Here is a 23,267-nt window from a genome sequence, read left to right on the forward strand (position 1 = left end):
GCCCATGGTGGCGGTGGGGTTATGGTATGGGCAGGCGTCTGTTATGGACGAAGAACACAGGTGCATTTTATTGATGGCATTTTGAATGCACAGAGATACCGTGACAAGATTCTGAGGCCCATTGTTGTGCCATACATCCAAGAACATCACCTCATGTTGCAACAGGATAATGCACGGCCCCATGTTGCAAGGATCTGTACACAATTCTTGGAAGTTGAAAACGTCCCAGTTCGTGCATGGCCAGCATACTCACCGGACATGGCACCCATTGAGCATGTTTGGGATGCTCTGGATCGGCGTATACGACAGCGTGTACCAGTTCCCGCCAATATCCAGCAACTTCGCACAGCCATTGAAGAGGAGTGGACCCCCCCAATAAAACAAAACTGCACCTTTCAGAGTGGCCTTTTATTGTGGGCAGTCTAAGGCACACCTGTGCACTAATCATGGTGTCTAATTAGCATCTTGATATGGCACACCTGTGAGGTGGGATGGATTATCTCAGCAAAGGAGAAGTGCTCACTATCACAGATTTAGACAGGTTTGTGAATAATATTTGAGAGAAATGCTGATATTGTGTATGTGGAAAAAGTTTTAGATCTTTGAGTTCATCTCATAAAAAATGGGAGCAAAAACAAAAGTGTTGTGTTTATGTTTTTGTTGAGTGTATGTTTGACTGTTTGCTGCCACGCGCTGCCATTCCTGCAAAAACCATAAATGGAGCCTGAGGCATCTCCAGAGCTTACACGGAGAAAAAATGTCCTGATGAGTCTGCAAGCGATGTATGTCTGTGATACCAGGAGAGCTCCACACTACACCAATGTCATGGGTATTCCATAGCAAAGAAGTTGTGAAACTTACTGTAGGAGAAGGTGAGGCGTGGAGTGACATCATTTTCTGTAACCGCTGTGTGAAAGCAACCAACAAGAAGGACAATGTAGGCTGGGAGACAGAGCCAAGCCATGCTCTTTGTCCACATGCCTCTTCCTCAAGACAGCTGGCCAACTTTGCAGTATTTGCCTTTCAGGGTTTTTGGGAATTCATGAAGAGCGACTGTTTAAACCCGTGTTTATTTTCTTTCCCCTTCTCTCTCTCTCTCTCGCTGCAGCTCTGGGCTCCTTGAACAGAAGGCCTATGCGCTGTTGTGAAGTCAGGGCACTCCTTGGGGGCTGCAGACGAAAGATGCTCGTTTGGGATGACGATCGGAGACCTCAGAGAAACACAGACAGCCTTCACCAATCAGCCTCCATGCGGATTCGGCACCGCAGGGTCTCAACTGAGATCTGCAAAGAAGAAGAAACAACATTCAAATTAGTGTTTTTATAAGGAAGCTTATATGGTTCTTCACACTCAATTTTCACGCAAAAATGCCAAAAAAAATATCTGGTTCCAGTTTCTTAATGGTGAAAGTTTCTCTGCTTTCTATTATCTTTGGGATTTGGATAACTCGTAGAATTATTTTTGCAAATCTATCAGCAGATTATGAATATTGCTGTTAGGTTCAGCCTTATTTGCTTGTTTTTAAAAAAAAATCTACTTGGTATTCTGTAACCCTCTGAACCCCAAACCTGCTGGAAATGTTGAAAGGCATGTTATTGATAAACGTCAACAAAATAACACAATTTATCCAAGCCAGAAATAGCAAAAATTGAAATAATTGTATTAGTTTTTGATTTTCCAACAGTTCTTATCTGTGATGTGCTGTTCTGACCAGAAACCTTACCAAATCTGAATTTAAAACGGCAACATTTCATCAAAATGTTTCTTCCACATAGCCATACCTCATTTTAAAATTCAACAAAAGTAAACTTTTTGCTCCAATCAGATTCCAAAACAACAGTGATGTGACAAAAAAAATCAGAATTTTTCAACTAAGTTCCACGCTGTTTTTACTCAGAGCAGATAAGAGACGATTACTGATCTAATTTAAAAATATAAGTAGTAAAATATCTATACAGAGTCACTATTTTCCCCAATTATCAGTAACAACTGTGGGCATTTGTTTAAACTGAAAAAACAAAATTATGAAATAAAATTAAAATCAAAGACATTCAACTTTCATTTTTGCTTTCTTTTTATGGTGTTTCAGTTCTCTCTGCTTCTCGTCATGGTTGTGCTGTTTCCATAGATGTGTAAAACTTTTCTGTTGAAGTGAAAAATGAGCCCACAGAAACTAGCAATGTAACAGGAGAAAAAACCTGCTTGGGATTGAAAGGGTTAATAAAATTTATATTTTGTTATATTTTATATATTGATCATTTCTATTTTCATGAGTGTTACTGTCATATCGTTACCCTGTATTTGTACTGTCTTACCTGGTCAAACATTTATGAAGCACTTTGAATTTATACTAACCTGTATGGAAGGTCCCATACAGTGCAAATACCAATTCACTGGTTATAATGGGCACCATTGCTGAGCATAAACGTGTCTTTATTATTATTACTATAAGTATACAGCAGTTATACAACCTTTTATAACTCTGAGTGTAAAACCAAAGTCTACTTTCTCCAGAAGTGGGTCTCAAGCACATCTGCTTTCGGTTTCTGTTCATAGGAATATGCAAGTGGTACCACTGCAGTGAGCATTAACAGAATACAACATGAATAATCTTCAGTGTGGGGTGTGTTTGTGCACAATGCTCCGGTCAGGTTAATTTGACAGTGTCAGCTGCTCCCAAAAGCCATAATCTCCATATCGAACTGCACATACTCGCTCTTTTGTGCTCTGCACTGGAGTGAAAAGAAAGCAGAGATTTCTCGGAAATCTTTGTTAAACCTTCAAGACAAAGGAAAGGTGTGACGCCCAGATAACGGCTCATATTACAAGAATTACAGGAGCTTCTGTCCTGCAGTTTTCCTCGGATTAACTTTAGTTTCATTACTGAGTAGGAGGAAATGGTGTACATGCATTAAAACCACTCACACTGTGAAAGATTTTGATTCCCACAGGTCATAGAAGCTTTAGCTCTTCCTGCTCTCAGTTGCAATGAGAATTTTATGGAGATAAAATTGTCAAAAGCCAAAGAAAGCGTTTAAAATCTCTCTATTCCTGCTTCTCAGTTATTCTGACATCAAGATAGAAAACTGCCATTTAACTTTTAGCTGTTGGATTTTCATTTACAAGTCTATGCTGGCTAACTCCTTTGTCCACAACGTGTATACGCACTCTTGAGAAAACACCAGAACAAAGCCACAAGATTATACTCGTAATGGAGTTATGGGGCAATTCACAGACACTGATTAACTGACCTTAGTGAGACATGAAGGGAAACTCAAGACAGACATCCCAGTTACAACTGCAAATACTCCACTACAGTTGCCACAGGGAGCTCCCTAAATGCAACCAACAGGAGATTCAGTTTCATGCGAGGTATGGCAATCAATAGGAGAAGGTAGCAAGTGAAGCTATTCCTGGTTTCTATCAACGGGATCTTGACTCTTAGTCAATAAGTAGTCTGACGCTTCTTACAAACACAGACATCTCCAAATCTGAGCCGGGCAGATGACATTTGGAGGAGCAGGAAGGCCGTGATAAAGACCCGAGAACAAGCCACAAAGACGTTTATTTCAACAGCAGAACTGAGACAAGCATGCAGATCAGGCCCGTTCTGTCAATTTAATCAAGGATACTGTTGAGGAATATTTCGTGAAACGGAGGACAAATTACGTCTTTTTCCTCACAGTTAATTTGTGTGAAAGAGGATTTCAATAAAAGTCTTTAAAACTTAAGTATTCGGATCAAAATTATTTCCGTTTCCACCAGGGCAGGGGGCAGATTTGCAAAAGCTATAAAAGGAAAAATAATCAAAAGTGTCTGGACATCGAAGAGTTTCAGCCTCCAGCAGCCAGGAAAGGACTCTTAATGATCCTGATGACAAAAGCAGACCAGGTAATGAAAGGCTTCTGCTTTCAAAAGTCCAACCTCAGTCCCCGTCAGAAGTTTCTGGACAATAATCTTGCCAGCTGCCTACGTGATGTCAGCGGATGGCAACATGTAATAGTCAAGGTGGGCGAGCATAAGCGTCATTAGTGTCCTTTGTGAGGAGCGATTCAAAGTGAACCACTACTTGACCACCAAGCCTCGGAGATAACATTAATTCTGGTTTTGTGTGACAGCCAGAAAAAGAGGCCCGCATGAATCCGGCTGAGGTATGTAGAGGGAGTTCGACTCAGCGTGAGTACGAGAACAAGGGCCCCTCTGACAGCACAGAAATCTATATGCAACTCTGCACTTCACTGCTCTCTCCTGCATGATGCATAAACTGAATCATCCCTTTCACTCTCTACACAGACGTGATAGTGTGCTCTGGCTATGGATGATACTCTCCCATCTCTCCGTCTATGATCTCCTCCTAAATCCTTCCAGAAACACATCAACCTCATCAGTTCGACAGAATCATTTCTTTTGCAAAATGCTTACTGCGGATTAAAGCGCATCCAATCAAAGGCACACGTTCAGTTTTATTAGTGGGAGGGCGCGATTCTTCTTGGTTCTTCACCCAGATTCAATCAAAGCTATTTATCTCTATATATTTATATAAGACATGATAATGAAATTGATCTTTGTGAACTCCAAAGTCTGACAAATGAATTAGAAATGTTTCTTTCATTTCTTTATAATTAATGCATTCAATTAAAAAATGATACAGTTCAACTGATTAGTGATTTCACTGCTCGTCACAATAAATAACTAAATAGATTATTAAAATAAAGCGCAAGATTAACACTGAAACACAGTTTTAGCCTTTTAAATTTCATTCTTGTCCTTTTCTGCCTTCCTGCGTAATGTCTTTGAATTAGAATAAAAATATATTGCAAACTGTCATATTTGTATCTTTATTTTTCATCAAACTTTGAATTTAAAAGTGCAGGGATATCCCCAATGGAAACTGATGGAGGTTTAGAGTTGTTACTGAGTTATAGTCCAAAAGCTTCATCATCTCTATCAGGAGCAGCAGCAGTTCTGACAGTCCACTCCTCGCAGTGAAAATAATTAGCTGGGGAGGGGAAGAGGTCATTAAATCAAGCAGTAAGAGGTTCTGCCGGGAATAGGGTGAGATTTGGTCACAAGAAAGGGCCTGATTCATTAACATGTTGTTGAAGGAAGAATAAAACTCTGCAAATATGCAACTCTGTCTACATAAACTATAAGTCTTCATAATTAGCTCAACCTGTGATTCAAAATAGATTTTACAATATCAAACTATCTGCCCGTCACTATGAAAGCACTTTATAGTAGATCCCGTCACAAAAGAGGAACTAAGTTTTATAATTAACCAAGCAGGGACATTCCCAGCAGTCTTTGCCAGTCATTTCCTGTTATAGAGCTCCTGGTGTACAGTAAAAATATCACTATATATCAGTGAATGACGAAGCCGGCCCAATGATAGCACTACTTTAAAGACTGTGAGTATTATAAATAGCAGCGCTGCTGAAACAGGTGGCTCCACCATTAGCATTTGCTATTTGAGTCGAGTAGGAGGGGTCAAGGCTTGCTGGATTCCACACACAGTCTGTTGACTGGAAAAGTGTTGATTAATAAATGTGACCTTGTGGCATGGCTTTTATCTAAAGAAGCCACCTGTACGCATGCACACGTTGACCACTAACGTCACCCCCCTTGGATAACCCCGGCCACAAGCTCCCACATGTGGCCTTCAACCTGCACTTCCCCTCCTGCCCGCCTCGACACCTCCACGGAGCAGATGTTAGATGTGGAGGATATCATCTGTCAGAGAGGCTTTAATGGAGGAGTACGCCTGCAGATATGGACAGAGTGGCTGATTCACCGGTCGAGCAGTGTGGGCGTACACTGTTGACACATTTCTGCACTGGTCCTACAGCCTTCTCACGTTATTGTGAAACTACTTGTTCCGGTCTAAAGATACCTGTCTATGAGTAACACATGACAGCACCTTTATCATAAATCACCAGTATCGGCTCAGAGTGATTCGTGCGTCATCGCAGGACTTTCTGGGTATTCTGACTTCCCAACTCATCATGACTGAAAAACCAATTAAGCAGCTCCTGTTAAAACTGATGATCCAGGAGCTCGATGAGTTTAAGAGAAGAGGGCTAAATTACAAAGGGCTGCACCTCACAAGTTAGTCTTCAGCCAGAGATTAGTGACAAAGTTCACAATCAGTAGCAGTCAGGTTTAACTGTTGTGTAACTACCTGAAAAATCCAGCTTAACGGACAAGACTTGTTTGCTAATACAGTAGAGGATCTATTTCAAAATAAGAGCAAAGACACAGTATTAATTTTTTTTAAAACATATGACCTAAGACATAAGAGTCTGTATAATAATGAATGCAAACCGTGAAGATTTTGAACTTTGCTTCATAAAAATTCCAATAGTAGCCTGTATTTTAGACTTGAAACCAGTAAAAATAAACTAGTGGCAAAATTAGGCATTTCCTATTTGGCTTAAAATACACATTTCTCCACATCTACAGACAGATATACAACAAAGCTACACTTACAAAGAATTTGTAGTTATATTTAATATACTTTTTATCCCATAAAATGGAAATTTTTGGAACTAAAGCTGCAGTTTATGGGCGTGACAGTGATTTGTAGTTGAATGATTTCAATTAGGTGAAGCTTTTCTAGCCAAGTCTTGAACATTTCTTGTTTTAAGGATGCAACTTTGTTTCAGTAACTAGTAGCTTCCAACAATTGGCAAAGAGCTTGAGGCACAAACTCAGTGATGGATCGACAAAAAGCTGGCGCCACACACTTTTCCCCCAGTTAATGTGAATCTACAAGTCTGCATTTCTAAATAGTGACTGTGATGTCTAAAGAAACACCCTCTCTTTCCTGCTCGACCCATTTTAAGTCCAGTCCCCAGACCCAGCGAAGAATAATTAATGGCTCATTCATCCCTGAGTGAACCATACAGCAGTAATTATGACCATATGCTTTCCAAAGACTTTTAATTGCCTAATTAAAATCTTATTAAACTATTGAACAGAGATAGGGGACATTTTGAACTTAAGGTTCAGGGGAGTTAAATTCATCAAGCTGGCTTCTCCTCTGGGGCTTGTGACACACGGTCAGAAATTGTAAATTTTTATCACAAGTGCTGAATTCCTCAAACACACCAAATTTGAAGCTATCAGGAACTAAGAGTGTATTGATAAATTAATGTAATATATGGCTGTGAAAGTGGATGAGCATATTTCATCACCTCTGTCTTTGAAACCTACACAAGTGCTTAAATCAGCCCTGTCTCAGAAGTGAAAATATGTGAAACGATATTCCATTTCATTCCATTTCCCCCTCTGCACACATTTCCATAACAGATGTGGAGCCAGCAGAAGCAGCTTGCTGATGAAATGTAAAGTAGCGGAGCTGGGTCTGTCACCAGGCCTGCTATCACTATCAGTGTCAAAGTGAGTGAAAGAAGAGCAGCAGGGGCTCCATGGAAAAGTGCATTAATACTGAAAGAGGCAAGGACGAAGAGAAGAAAATGAAAGGACAAAGACACCTTTTCTTACTGCTTCTCTCCTCATCAAACTCTAATATCTGTATTAAAACTTGTATGGAGAAAGAAATCGCTTGAATAACTGATTTCATCTACAAAATTCAATGAGATCTTTATACCAGGTGAAAGCCATTCTCCTCTCCTGGTTCCTTATCTGTTATTACTCTGCGCTTTAGGCCAACGCTCCCCTGTCAAAACACACCAGATAGCATAAACTTGGCTTAAAATTATTAATGTGTTGCTGTTAATAAAACCTCAAATATGACAAAAACGGAGGGACTGAGAAGGAATTGGCATAAGTTTCTACTTTTCTTTCTCTCTGCACTCTTTTCAAAAACTCAGTGTAAGCCGATCCACTTTTAGGAAGGAGCCGGCACTGTTGATCTTGCTGAAATGGCCTATTTCTTTTCTCCAGTCTGTTTTGCTGTTGTCACACCCTTTTTTGCTGGGAAAGGAAACACCTACATCTTTATTCAGTTTTATCAAAGTACACCTTACAGGTACTAAGCTGGCAACCCATTTTTGCGTACCAGCCATCAGCTTTGAGCATTTTAAACCATTAGATGATTACTTGTGCGGTAAACTACTCTCGTGTTGTACATTTTCAGGGGATAAAATTTGTCATATCATTCAATGCATCTGCAAGTGATTATCATCTCCTTACAAAAGGTGTTCGTCTTTTCCTAACATTTGGAGGAATGGCCCTGAAACACACTGCTTCTACTGCTTACACTACAATTGTTTATGCTACTGTTAATATTAGAAAACATATTAATACTTTCATAAATATTGCTATCAAAAGGATGGACACAAGTGCTCGACAAGCAGAGTCTGTGCTTTAATCTTGAATGACTTATGGATTTGTGCTTGAAATAATTTTATTATTGTAATGATAGCCAAGATTAAGTGCAAACTGAGGATTCATTCTCTAGAGGTATTTGTTTTGACTTGTTAAAGAGCATAGTTTTGAGTATTATTATTATGTGAATTTATTTTTGCACAGTTATTTGCCTTTGGGGTGTGTTGCACCACATGCTGACAAATCTATTACCTGCAGACAGATCCTGTTTAACTCCCTCGTACTCAGAGTTGCAGCTAGAAAACTCCATTTGTGACCTGATAATACTCATTAAGAAGTTTTACATTTACCATCTCATGTATGTCCATGCTGCAGTATTGTGACGAGGCTGATGAGAGCTTTACGTCAAAGTCTTCTGCTAAACGGTGGGTTGACAGTAACAGTCTGTGGGACCATATGCAGTCGAGGCCAGGAAAAGCAACAAATTCATCAATGACTATTTTATGACAGGAATAAAAACACACTGTATCATACTGTTCCGCGAAGGGCCTGTTTTTATGAGGGTTCCTGGCCGCTGCCAGACACAGGTGAGGAAATGTTTCAGCCCTGGCTGCTGTAAGTGGGTCAGGCCTGTTGAAACACTCAGTCCCGTTCGAAATGTCTCCACTTGTTTGCAATAAAATTCCATCTGCATTTGCGAGAGTGAAATATTGGCTCTGATAGAGTGAGTGCGATAACTGGCATCTACCTAAGGTGCTGTATTGGGCTTGTTCTTGTTTACCTCCATGAACTTTATTTGCCGTCATAGATAAGCCTGTGAAACACACCTATGGCATGCTGAGGGTGTAATTTTGGAGAAATAATATATGTTATGGTGACATTACTCTAAATATCATAAGTATTAAGCAGGATTTCTGCTGTGTCTGAACTGCATGTCAGATGATGTCAGCTAAGCCCACCCTGACACGTTTACAACGCTGGATAGGAGGTGCGTCTGTCACCTGGTATCTGTAATTTTCCAAAACCGACAATTTGACATACTTCACGTTGTACTGCATTACTCCCCTTTCTTACACAACTATTGTGGCACATTTCATTCATACAACACCAAGCAACAATATCAATGTGTCCCTGGAGAGACTGTCGGAAAAAGTGTGCTCTTATCCTTATTTCTAAATGATATCATACCTATTCCTGTCAATGACGAGCAGCTTTTTACTCGACTACAGACAGCCACGATTGATTGAGTTGTATGTCTCAACAAAAAACCAAATGAGCTTAAAAGAGTATGTAAAGAATGTTCCTGTGTAAAGAAACTGCAAAATATAAACTCATTACCAGATAAAGCAGTCGTACGTGAAGAGAAAAAGACAAGCAAACTTTCAGTTTCAAACATTTGTCACAGTTATTATGTAGGTCAAGCTGGCGGACAAAGAGGAATAATGTGTTGCATTAATATTTGCTGCCCATGTAAATTCATGGACCGCTCAATCAGCACACAATGCATTGAAACATTTGTCCTCTTTGAAATTGATTAGGCTGGTGTGGCATCCATGAAAGGCTGTAAACAAAGCGGCGTGGCTGTTCTCCTTGATGTCCACAGCGAGAAGCTGCATGCATTCCCGTAGCTTAGAGGCTTAAACAGAAGCTCAGGCTATAGGCCATTGGGCAAAGAGCTGCACACATCCATCACTGCGTAAGACCGATAAAAGGCTCAGAATATCCACTTCTCCACATGCACACAGAGCAGCCTTCAACGAAATGTAAGAGTTCAGAGTCTAAAAAGCACATCATCACCCTTGTAGTGACACACCGCTCAAGGTTTTACACGTCTTCTTCATACAGAGAATTCATTTAATACTAAAGAGAGAGAATGACGTTTTCACAAAATTTAATAATCAACTCACTTTCTATCAAATAATTTCCGCATGAACAAACTAATAGTTTCAGCACTAATAATGATCTAGCAAAGCCTGAACAAGCTCATGCTGCACCTTACTGCCTCCTGAAAGCACTTAAACCTTGTGGGGAAAAATGGAAAGTTTCATGTGTTTCTTTGATACAGTTTTTTTCATATTACAAGCAAAGATCACTGACAGCCCAGGGACAGATGTGTTCATTCAAGCAGATGTAATCAGGTTCATGTTCACTCTTCAATCATCTATTGAACAGCCTATTTAAAATGACACCTGTGAGAACTGCTTAGAGCTTAATCCAGTTGTGTGCAAACTAAAGTTGATCTACGATGGCCCAAGTTCAAGCAAACGCCCTGTGAGCCTAGCCAGATTACAAGATGAAATTTGTGCTCTTTATGTGGTTATTTTTTTCAATATGAACAATAATTTGGACGTCTGTTACTTTACAATATTTGCAGGCTTGCAAAAATTGTATTAAAGCATTCAAAACTCTAAACATGACATTAAGTATAGACTGCTTTTGCAGAAAAAAATCCTCAGTAAGACAAAAGGCCTCCTTTGAGAGATGCAGATGGCACGCAGTGTTCTGTGAAAACATTGAGGGAAATTGAAAGTCTGTTAACAACACCAAGACTAGCTGTGCAATACTCTCAAAATCAAGTTCATGGGATAAGACTATACAAATGGTGAACAAATGATCCTGAGCCAGCAAATATGGAAAATCAGGTTTCATATGCCTGTGGTTATACTGGTTTATTTCATCTCTGGCTCCAGTCCTCAACATGTCCTTAAAGTTGATATCTAATGCAAGTCAAACCACTTTTTTGACTCCTTTATGTGGCATATAAGACCACATTAAAATATCTGTGTGGGGGTAGCCTGTTCCCTTTATGTGGGGTCTGAGAGTGAGGGCAGCTGCCCCCCACACAAAGTGACCTCACTTAGTAAAGATCAATAGCAAGTTGCACATTCCTTGCTCCGAGTCTTCAGCAGTCACTTAAGCCTTGGTATCCCAGTCATCCAAGCCATCTTGTGAATCCTTTAGGACAATGATATTTGGGGTAAATTCCAATCATTGAAATCCAACATCCTAGACGACCAGATCTGACCTATGAGGGCAACGCATCTGGTAAAACCATACGTGGTTGATGAGCTCTTGTCACTCAAGAGCATCAGCCTATAGGCAATGTTAATGCAGTCACACAAGGGCAAATCTGTCAAGCCAGCATTGCTCAGTTTAGATCTAGTTTTGCACATGTGTGCTTCACATTTTTCCCCGTGCCTCTTTAAACTGCACTGCACACTGTCTTGCAAACAGCAAAATTATGGGGCCCACATTGATCCCTGGGCTAGATGATTTAATGGCTGACTGACTGTTCTATTTAACCAGACAAGCATAATAAGGGGATTAGCAAACTATCAGATGACACAGTTCAGTGTGCTTGGCTGCAGGTATACGGGCAGATATCACATGATTTGCTAATCATTGTGCAGATGGTATAAATTACTTCACTTTAGAAAAACAGCATTTTAAGAAAAAGAACAAAAAGCCAGTAGAACTGCACCACACTTCACAAGATTTTGATGCCAAATTGCCTTCACCTGTTAGTTAAGTGGAGTTTCATCCTGAACATAAAAAGGACCCTTGAAGTTCATGTACCTTTGTGTTGGCAGTGAAAACCCACACAGTGTGTGCTTGAGATGCAATCAGAGTCCTGACATGTCTGTGCGGCGCCCAAACCCTCAGAGCTGGAAGCATGTAGGTGGGAGCTGATGTCATGGGGAGATGGAGGTGAAATGATGTGTTACTAGAAAGCTGAGCCTCTTCATGGTGCTATCAGAGCACACAGCATGTCCTCAGACATATTCACCTACTTTCACAAGTTAGGCAAGAGCTGATTGACTATGTGGCAATCACAGAAAGGCACTCTGTTGTGAAATTCAAGAGTTAAGAATAAAACTTTTAGATGTAGTTCTGAGTAAAGCAGGGGGAAAAAAAACATACTATCCAAGTCAATGATGCATGTTAGTATAATCCAAAGGAAGTTAAAGCCCCTCTGATGGTTCAACATTAAAAAAGTAAATTAAATAAAGTAAATAACTGGTTAAGAAAAACATTGAAATCTCGTGATAATAAACAATTACTCAGCACGAGAATTCCAAAGTCACTCATTTCCCGCAAACCGAAGACACTGCTGACGCTGGACTGTGACGACACTATCAGGCAAGCAAGCGATTCATCCCATTATTTATAAACTATAAGATGTAAGGTCAATGATTTGAGCAATGACAGTAAACAAACTTGCCTTGCTTGTGTCACAAACTAAACACAAAGAGAAGTCGACCACTAGAGAGTCCTGAATTTAGACCAGAAGATGTTTCTCTGTTTCACAAAGTAAGTTTCTGTTAAGTTACGAAGCTAAAAGACTCTAAGTATGGACAGTGACGTGTCTCACTAAGAAATCTTATTACTGTGAAGGGTATTTCTGTGTTTCTAGAAAGCATCTGCGTGCTCCATTCTGTCATCGAAACCAGTGAGACCCGGTAAGTCATACTGGGGAAAAAAAGCATCAACAGTGCTAGTTCCTGTGAGCTTAAACTGCACCTGCATGCTGAACAGCTTCATCCCCTCCAGATGTCTGGAGGCCTCGCTAGACCTAGAGCCAGCACATCTATAACTGTCTCCTCGACTGCCCAGACTCTGGTGGATAACTGCCAGAAAGAAAGCAGAGATGTAGGGGGATCTGAGCCCTGCAGCCACTCATGCTGCACTGAAAAAAGTGCTGAAAGAGGCCATAAGATGCCTTGTGTGCTGTGTCTTAATATATCACATCTTCAATCCAATCTGATGAATTATTCAGACACTGCTATCTACTGTGCCTCTCACCTAAAACATCTGCCCTGCCAGCCTGTCTGCCAGGTCTGGCTTACACTCGGCTCTGCCACAGGAAGCTTTTAGTCTGCTGCTGTCCTGTGGTCTCTGTTCCATTTAACCCTCTTCCTCTATCTCTATTTCCATCTCCTGGACTTGGACAGTTGAGGAACTAAAGCGAAGAGAAAAAGAGATCAGGTTAGCGTGTCAAAAAGAGGGACCAGTCTGTACAAGATTTAAAAATGAAAACAGCAGATTTGAAAGATCTGTGGGAATATCTGGGTTGTCAAAGAAACAAACTACCTTGTATGACCTGTTGTTAGCAGACGTCTGAAAGCAAAAGTGCTGTGAAGGGCCACACAAGGAAAGAAAAAGCTGCTGTCATAAAGAGTTATGACAATCCCGGTATAATTGGCTCCTCAGAGGTATTCGTGATGTGTTATTCAACTGCAAACATGAATAGTGGAGAATGAAAGAGAACTTGAGCAAGAAGTACTTTTTCACTTCTGCACAAGTGCTCAAAAACTGTCAGAGGGCCCCCCCCCCCCCCCAAAAAAAAAAAAACTCTGACGGCTAAAGATTTTGGGGACAAAAAAAACTGAAGTCACATTTCGCCTGTGTTTCATGAAAAACTCGGGGGCAAGGGAGTGTATAATATTCTAGCTCTGGGCTATTTCACACACAAGCAGGGGGCAAGAAGCAGAAAACAGAGCAGGTAGCATTACATATTTCCAGGTCAGTCAAGTGAGGAGTGTTTGTGAGGGATAAAGGTGCACAGTGACCTCCCCCTGTACTGTTTTTGGATTTTAGCAGGGCATGAAATGACTAAACACCAGCATCTTCACCGTCATCCTCCGTCGCACGCTTCTCATTCATAACTTTCAGCCAATGACCCACCTAACACTATTTGTGGAGCAATTTTGTCCGTCAATCAAAGTGTTTCGACCGCTAATGTGCATCAAATGTTTTGCTGTAAAAAGCTTCTCAATAAAAAGGGCGCTGGGCATTAATATTAAAAGAAAGTACAGCTTGTTTACAATGAGGCAATTAGACTTCTGTGATCAGAGAGCTACGGCAGGAATGTCTTTAAGGGTCAGTGGCACCATTAGCGGAGTAAAGGGCACAACCTGGAATGCTCAGAGATATCAAATCACAGCAGTGGGGGAGGGAAGGGCTGCTAAACAAGGCTCAGTCGGAGGCTGATTCAATCATCAGACCTGCTCTCGTACTCGTGTCGGGAAGCATACAAACACATTCGACCAGTAACAACAACGTGATGTATTAGCCGTATGTGATCTCAAGGTAGCTCCGGTGTTGGGAATGCAGAGGTACATAGCTTTGGGAGCAAAAATAGAACTTTATTATTAAACATGTAACATGCAAGAGGAACAGGTGTGAGGTGAAGGGTGATGGAAACGCGCCCCGAAAAGACAATTTTGTAATTCTCACACCGGCATGTAAACATACCCCACATGGTTGTGCGAAGCTGTTTCAAAGGGTTGTGTACAGTTTAAATAAAGCGCTGCATGTGCAAGGGGAAGGTCCCGGAGTGCTTCATTAGTGTGTGACGTGTTTTGATGCCCGTTTCGTACGGGTTCAAAGGCAGATCCTATGGTCTCTGTGACACCGGAGCAAAAGCACAGAGATCTGGCCGTGTTCCATATCCACAGTCATTTCCCACATCATGGCACAGTCCTACACTGGGAATAAACAGAGGAACCCGCTGCGCTCCCAGAATGCATGTTTGCAAAGTTCCCATCAGTGAGTACACAGTAATAGGACTCCCAGAAGGCCTGTGTTTAACCTTTAGGTTACAAGTGGCTGGCCACTCCGCAGCCCACCCCTCCCTCCTGCGCCGCAGCTATTAACCCCTTTCTCACTCATTTTAGTCAGCACAAACAGCAACACAATAGAAGTCAGATTAAAATCACAGCATCTGAAGAATATGTGATTAAAAGGTCCAGAACAGCCATTGTATGGACGTTGTGGTGAGATTATTTTGTCAGCTGCCTTTTCAAAGGTCAGAAAGTACCTCTGAATCTGCACTTCTAAGGCAGCATGGGTGAGAAGGTCACAAACAGCAAGGAAATGTGAGAATCACAACTCATATTATTTGACTGAAAGGACAAGTTTGTGGTAGAAATTATTTCATCAAAGAAACAAGACAGCCTCAGTCAGTGCCACTCATAATCCTCCCAAAAAATAGCAGGATGTGAAGCCTTATAAATGGAGCAAATATATATTAGAGCCCAAACAATATAAAGTTTGCCTGATATTATTGTCCGATATCATCTGTCGCAGATATTTTGTTATCGGCATATATGTTGTCTGATATGAAAACATTCTTTTACAGACCATAATGCAGAAAATGAGGCTTGGTTTCATTTAAAATGGTATCATCACATTGTTTGTCCAGCAGAGCAACTCTGACTCCACTCCACAATAACACTCAGCAGCACATGTAGCAGAGTATGCATCAGAGCTGAGCAGACAGTAGGTACCAGGCAGTTTGTCAAATACTTCTCTGGAAAGTTAATAAACACTGATCCCGTAATTTTCCCCTTGCAATATAACTTTAACACATATAAAGCAAGTATTTTTTTACCCTCTTAAAATCCAGTACTGCTCAGGGTCCAGTATACACGGTAGTTTTGGCAAAGTAATTCCATTCTTTTTGAGTTTTCCATTCTTCATTGTACAAATGTATTAAGTTGATAGCAATTGAATGGGTTCCAACAAACTAAAATTTGTCAAACATAAAGCCCTCTGTATTTGTATCACTCTTCTGCAGAGTAATTAGAGGAGACAACACTGCATCCCAGGACTGTGCTTTTATTTTACCCATGTTAGTTGCTGCAGTAAGCATAGATCTTGTCTTTGAGTGCAGCATGCAATATTTTGGCTGAATGCACTTCCAGCGAATTCCTTCTTGGAGGCATAAATGTAAACTGTTACTCTGTGAACTGTGACCAGTTCAGTGGTAATGCATTGTGTAAACTTGTGTTAGTGGCATGCAATTCAAACACAAACATTTGTGACACCAAACCATATGGGAATGAAAACATAAAATAACACAACAGCAAATCAAAAATGGAAAATCTCTCTCTCTCTCTCTCTCTCTCTCTCTCTCTCCCTTTCTCCCAAAATGACAGGGCGAAAGTCAACCCAACTATATAAACAGATGAAGAAGAAGGATCAGAGTAGCCTAATGCTGAGAAAATACCCTTGGGTTATGCTGACAGAATAGAAATGTGCATGGGGCCAGCATAGGGGATTAATCTGTGATAAGACAGTGTGCAGCACAATCTCTTTCTTGTATGTCTGCTCTCCACTAGTGTGCAACAGGTTGTTCACTGCTTTGAGCTGCTTCACAACACAGAATCACATAATTTAACCTTTTTTTTCTCGCATATATTCCTCTCAGCAGACTTGATGTACTACCGCACTGCATCAAATACTCTTTCAAACTGCAGAGGAATGTTTCAGCGCTCCAGTTAAGTCAGGCTTGTTCTGCGAGTAACTATCACCATGTCGTAAATTAGATTTTGTGAAGTCTGGATTCGAGCTATTGATGTAACAGGCACCATGCTTTACCAACGAGCCAAAGCTTCTCTGACAGCATCATACAGGCAGTTCATTGTCAAGGCCGCCGGTATCCAGAATGCAACTGCCAGCTGTTTTCTTTGTGGATCAAACCAAAAGAAAACAGCAGGCCAAGGTCAGCATAGACGAGCTTTTCTCCTACAGCAGACAGATGAATCTCCATATACAAGGCCATAAAAGGAAAACTCTCTGTCACAAATGTGACAGCGCAGTCCATTATATTCTACCCTCTTGTGGAATAATCAAGCGTTCTCAAGGATTCATGAAAGCTCCCATTTTTTGTCCAGTTCTGTTGGGTGTTTGTTGATCACTTGAGAATCTGTGTCTGTGTGAAAGCTTGGTTGGGAGGGTTATCTCTCATCTCCAGCTGCCCTTTGGCTATCCGCTAGATGGACACAGATAGGCTTTAGAGAGGGATATCAAGTTTTCTTGAGGCTATATAAGATGACAGTGATGCTGATTTTTCTCTTGGGTAACATAGAGGAACTGAGGATGTAAAAGCTGCCCGTCATTCCAAAATATGCTCTGCTTATTGTCACATCGTTTGGATGTTTGACCTTTGCCGTGCAGAATGATGAATGTGCAGAGTTTGACACTAAAAGGCTGTTTAGAAATGTATCTTTTGAACACAGATAATGCCTCTGTACTCATAAACCTGAGGCGAACACAGTCAGATGTAATAAAATATGCCATTTACACAAGTAGAAGACACTTAACCCTAAATGATAAACTATAAACTTAGCATCCATCGGAATATGTTCTTAAATGAGCACTAGCTGCATATTCAGAAATCCTATTTTCAATCAGGATGTAATGTAAGATTTTCAGACACACGTCATTACATTTTTAACCTTTAAATGTAAAATAACTAATTATCTCTCTTATTGATTTACAAATCAGTTTGCGTGTGAGATTTTCAAGTAAAGACTACACACTCAAAAACAAGCAAATAGGAATAAATAGAAATCTTGACCTCGCAGACTTTTGTCAAACATTTCCATTTATGGTGTCTATCCATTAACTACCACCCACACTCCTGACAATTTGGCACCGGTGTTGATTGTGCTGCCAGCAGTGTGTGGGTGACACATTTGAATTTCAAACAATAACACCTGATGCTTCTGTGTCGTTCCAGCATCACATCATGGACCCGTGTCCAGTGTCAGGATACAGAAAAAGTACTTGAGTTTCACAGCGCCGGCTCTCAAACATCAAAACCGCAGTCTGTTGAAAATTTGTGTTGATATTTATATTCTTTCTTGCTTACGCCCATCAGATTTTCCACAGTCCTCACAGTTTCCCAGCTGTGGAGAGGACGTGTGTGTGTGTGTCTGTGTGTGTGTGTGTGTGTGCACTTGCTACCACATTCGCTAACTCGCTATCCGTGGAAAGAGGCCCCTCTTCCACACGCTAGTGATAAGTTGTACCTCAGATGAAAGAGTTTTTTCTGCTGCAACAGACACACACACAAGCCAGCAAGCCTTAAAATATAACATACCCGGGTAAATAGCTGTGATTCTGAAGAAAATAAGACCAACATCCCTTAATGCGAGGGTATGACAATGAAATACAAGCACTGAAAACACACACACACACACACACATCCAGAAGCTTGCTCTCAGAGTGGGTCTTTAATGACCCCTTTGCCCTGCTATCACCTTACGATAAAGACCTACTGCAGAGGATAGAGGGCTGTCTCGTGTCAGCTCACACCCACTTTTCCCTTTAAAGAAAGAGACTAACAAGAAACCCCACACTGGCTGGCTCATAAAAACTTTATACATCTCTAATAGGGAAATGACAGGTTATCCTGGCATCATTTCAATAGGTAACCAGAACTGCAGCGCGCTCACATCAATGATTCATGCAGCCACAGCACCACACAGTTAATGAACACAAGGGTAGTCTCTGTAACAGCACTACTTACGTTCTGTCCCAGTCAGCTGTGAGACAAAAAACTCTCCTCAGATCTAAAACAGGTTTCCTTTAGGTGACGCGCAAGACAGATTAATTCCTCCTCGGGGAAAACGTCAGAAGAAAATCCACAGAAACAGCAGAGTTTGAAGCGGTGTTGGATGACAGCTCTGAGTCCGCAGGTCCACGCTCTCAGTCTCTCTGACACAGTCCTACTACAGCCTCACTGTGGCCACTCAACCAACCAGAGCTCCTCCCATCACACACTCAGAAAGGGAGGGAGGGAGGGAGGGAGGGAGGGATGAGAGGAATGAGTCAAGGGATGGACTTTTCTACAGCATGATAATGATTCATTTCTGACCTGCCACTGTGCAAGTTTTGATTTCACTCAGACTTTTAGTGAGTCTCTCTTCACTTCTAAAATCTAGTACTGGACAGACTCTGGTGTTGGTGATGATCTTTGACAATTTCTACATGTTGTAAAAAGAGAAAACTATTGGCTTCTAGCTAACTAATCAATCAATGGCCGGATAGCAGATTTGAGGTTTTACAGCCTTCTTATATACTCCAAAATACGGTGCCATATCATTAACTTTCAAGATCCAGAAACTAAATACTAAACAGCTTGTAGCAGCTTAGCGATCAGAACCAAAAACTAGAGATGAATGAAGAACATAATATCTAATACATAAAGAATACATAAGAAGAACATAAAGATTATGCAACTTTAATTTCTGCATTATTTAATTTTTTATAGAAACTACATTTCTTTTCAAATGAAAAGGTAGCCAATTTCCTTTGGGCTTTTTTTCCCCTCTATATTGAATGAATTATACGCATAATATGAATAATTTCTCCATAAAATGTTAAAAAAAATAATTGACCAATTTTGTACATCTTGATGACTTGTGTGCTTAGATTTTCTAAAAAAATGTTTCCAATAATGTTTAAAGCCAGAGAAGTCCATCATATTTTTCAAGTATACTGTGCGTTTCATTCTGGTAGCCTCTCAATGGCGTCATACTCCCTTTAATCACCTGGATATGTGAGAGAGTGTGGGAAGAAGAAGAAGACGAAGAAGACGAAGAAGAAGAAGAAGAAGAAGAAGAAGAACTAACTAACTAGTCACAACCTTATGACTGAAATTTCCACATGATGATAGTTACAGTATCTGTGTGGGTTTACTGACGTTATTTGGGTTGTTTCATTATAACAAAATGAAAGAGTCTACGTGACTCGGCGTAACATGAATAAAGCCTTAAGGCATTATTCTCTTCAGCTGAGCAACAGCTGTGCAGCTGTGCAGATACTATCTGTTATCCACAGGCCAGAAGGAAACTGAAAGGATTAAGAGGGGATTCAGAACAAAAACACTAACTCTGGAAAAGATTTTTTTTGAGTAACATACAATCAGATGATGACTGTATTTATATAGATTGCTAATCTATCTCTCAAACTGAAAGAGAAATATCTATTTAATGTAACATTACATGGCTGAATTTAGAATGCTAAAAGACAGTAAATGACAAAGGCTTTATCACATTGAACGTACCTCTGAAAAATTTGTCATTTAGCTCTGCTGGAAGTTAGTTCCGACTGCAGATGTTTGTCTCTCAGCCAGCTGCTTGCATCACTACAAAGTCAGGCTTCAGTGACCCCAAATAGCAGTAACTTCAAGCTACCAGAAAATAAACTAAACCTCTCTGTCTTAAGGTACAGTCATCCTATAACTACTTTGCATTTTGTATCAGAGAGAAGGTAAATATCTTAAAATTTAAGGCATGTGGCCTTAAAAATCTGCTAAGAGGTCATTTATTGATGTATGAGCTTGAAACTGATCAATGTAACGACTCATTTTGGGGTTCTTTTTCTCATTTTTTACAACATGTACAAATCACCAAAGATTATCACCAACTCTAAAGTCAATGTAGTATCCCACTTTTTGGAGCTGATACCACTTTTAGGAAGAAAAAAGTTCAAAATATCAATATATCAATAATGAAGACAAAGCTTGACTCTACATTCCTGTCTGCTCAGCTGTGATACATACTCTGCTACATGTAAACAATGGAGTTGGCCCTCCTCTATGAGACAAACTATATGAGGGTGCTATTTTTTCAATATTATGTTCTGTAAAAGTAAGTTGTATTTTGGCGTATATTTCACACCAAGTATGTAGATACCATCATATCTGCATAATTGTTCCCTTTCCTTTCCCTTCTTCTACTTGTGCCATCAAATTTAAAATTGGATAACATTTAATGCTGACAGACACCACCAATGCTTCTTAGCTTAAGAAAAGCCGTTTTGCTTTTTCTACCTGATTAAAAACTTGAGACAGTGTCAACCGGTCATTTAAGAACCCCGTATGCCTGCTGCACGCTGTGAAGTCCCTACTGCATCTTTTACAACCATCACAACGCTGAACTTCTCAGTGGATCAAAAGGAACACTTCTTTTCTTGTTTTATGGTACATCTGAGAAAATTGTGCAACCATGCAGGTTTGAGCATGAAGGTTCATTTGCTCACTTCTTGATAGGAAACATTCTTTCCATTTTCCAGTTTAATCTGATACAACACAGATGCCACAATCTGACTTAAACTTTGACTGCAAAACAAAAACATTGAACACTATGAAACGGTTGCAACCATTTCATCTTACAATGAAACTACTTCATGCTATTTTAATAGGTATGTCCTGTAATGTACTTCAATGAAATCTACTAAAAGGCACAGTAAGTGTCCTGTCTGTGAAGTTGGGCCACAAAGTATCTCTAAAATGATACAAAAGTGGCAAGGACAATGTTTTCAGGCCAACAATGTTTTTAGGCCATGACACTGAGAGTACAACAGAAGTGATGCAATAAAGTCTCACAAGGGGACGTTTCATGTCTTGTAAAGGGGACACTCAGCTCCAAAGAACCACGTACTGCTGGTTCTGTTTTGCAAACAGAGCTTAGACTCATGTATTATAAATGCCTTAAAATGCTACATGAAAATATTTATTCTAATGTGATTACACCCTGTAGAAAGTTGTGCATGCAGATTTTTCATAATATGGCAGCGAATGTGTACCAAAGTGTTTCAAAAGTCTTGTCAAAGTGAAGTGTTACCAAATAACTTCACATGCCTGCTCCAAAAATATTTCCAGGGTAAATAGAGAGAAGTGTAAGATAGCGGGGTGTTGAGACGGGGACGCCTGTTTCGAAAATAGCAGATGCTAATTATACACTTTAGGCAACTGCTAAGGAGGGAGACGCGATGCCAAGTTTGAGGTGTTGGGATTCTGAATGTCGGCTCAGTGTTTCTGTGCACAGTCAAGATTCCACGCAGCCACCTGAGACGTTCGGAGGCCACAGCGAGGAAACTCGACTGGATGTCTTGTTTACGACTTGTGTTGGCCGATACCGCCGCCCCTGTTGAACGAGTGACACACCTCTGGTTGAACTGGACCACCTGCCACTGCCACGCAGGGGACACTTTGTAAACACTTCATATCACGCAAAGGTCTCCTCTGGCAGACGTCTAAACACGTGGCTCAGACCCGTCAAACCGATAAAAACTGGCCTTTCTCATTGCCTGTGACCCGGCTAATGTGGCTGTTCTCAAAATGTCGCTTTTCATTTGCCTCTGCTCTCGTGACTTCGACACAAAGTGCACCCCAATTACCAACCATGGACATGTTCATTGGTTGAAATAGTTAACTTTTATGAGAAAGTCAATTAAGGGTTGGATGACTATAAGATATTTGGCTGTCCATAAATTTGAGTATAATGAGTTGAAAATTCACTGAAGACAGGTTCATTTGAAAGCTTGTGCTTGTCTGAGAATTTTCTGAAACAGGTATAATATTTACTGAATGATATTTAATGTATAACATTTAATATTCTTATATTTATAGTAATCTGTATTTATCTTAGAAATGTATGTATTTTGTAAATGTAAATAATTAATTTTCTAACCCTCTGAATCCCAAAACTTTGAAGGGCATTTTTCTTTTCAAAATTTCTCATGAATCAGAACCAGAATGGAAGAATTGTGAAACGTTTTATTTTCTGTTAGTACTTGAATTAATCTTTCATGAGGTGCAGTTCCATCTGAAACATAAACCAAATCTAAGCTTAAAATTGTGATTAATCATTGAAACGAATTTATTCTGCTTGTCCAATTGACAAATTGGCCCCAAATTAACCATTTACACTGACCAGATTCTGTAAAAAACAACTAATTCTGTGCTCATCAGCACAACCAGGACACCTTTAGTGATTCAGCTGGGATCAACAGTTGCGTGACAAAAATTCAAAAGCTTTTAGGCTTAACTGCAGGCTGTGTTTACACACAGCAGATAGGAAACAAATTAAAAATGTAAGCAGTAAAATATCTATAGTGGCCATTTTTTCAGTATTGGCAAAAATGTTGTACACATTTGAGTTAAAAAATGTTTTAATTATTTATGGCAACATAACTATGTTGTATTACACAGAAGAAATGTTGTGTTCTCCTTACTTCTTGCCATTTTTGTTCTAGTTCCACAGAGATGCAGGCATCTACTGCAGTCATAAATGAACCTCCAGTGCGTAAAAATGTGACAATAGCAAAACAAAAAACAAAGAAAAAAAACAAACTCTTTGTGGGTTCACAGGATTAATTGATAATGAAAATATGATTTGGTA

General features: G+C 40.2%; 1 protein-coding gene across 1 annotated transcript in view; it reads right to left on the bottom strand.

Moving 5' to 3' along the window:
* The window catches only part of sema4ba (sema domain, immunoglobulin domain (Ig), transmembrane domain (TM) and short cytoplasmic domain, (semaphorin) 4Ba), a 53,591-nt gene that overhangs the window by 24,685 nt on the left and 5,639 nt on the right, over positions 1 to 23,267 (bottom strand). Inside the window, exon 2 of the mRNA XM_022191349.2 lies at positions 862 to 1,283. Within this exon, the coding sequence (XP_022047041.1) occupies positions 862 to 979 (118 nt within the window). The 5' untranslated portion in view covers positions 980 to 1,283. The remainder of the gene's footprint in view (positions 1 to 861; positions 1,284 to 23,267) is intronic.

This window comes from Acanthochromis polyacanthus, chromosome 8, assembly GCF_021347895.1.
Source record: "Acanthochromis polyacanthus isolate Apoly-LR-REF ecotype Palm Island chromosome 8, KAUST_Apoly_ChrSc, whole genome shotgun sequence".
Lineage (NCBI taxonomy): Eukaryota > Metazoa > Chordata > Actinopteri > Pomacentridae > Acanthochromis > Acanthochromis polyacanthus.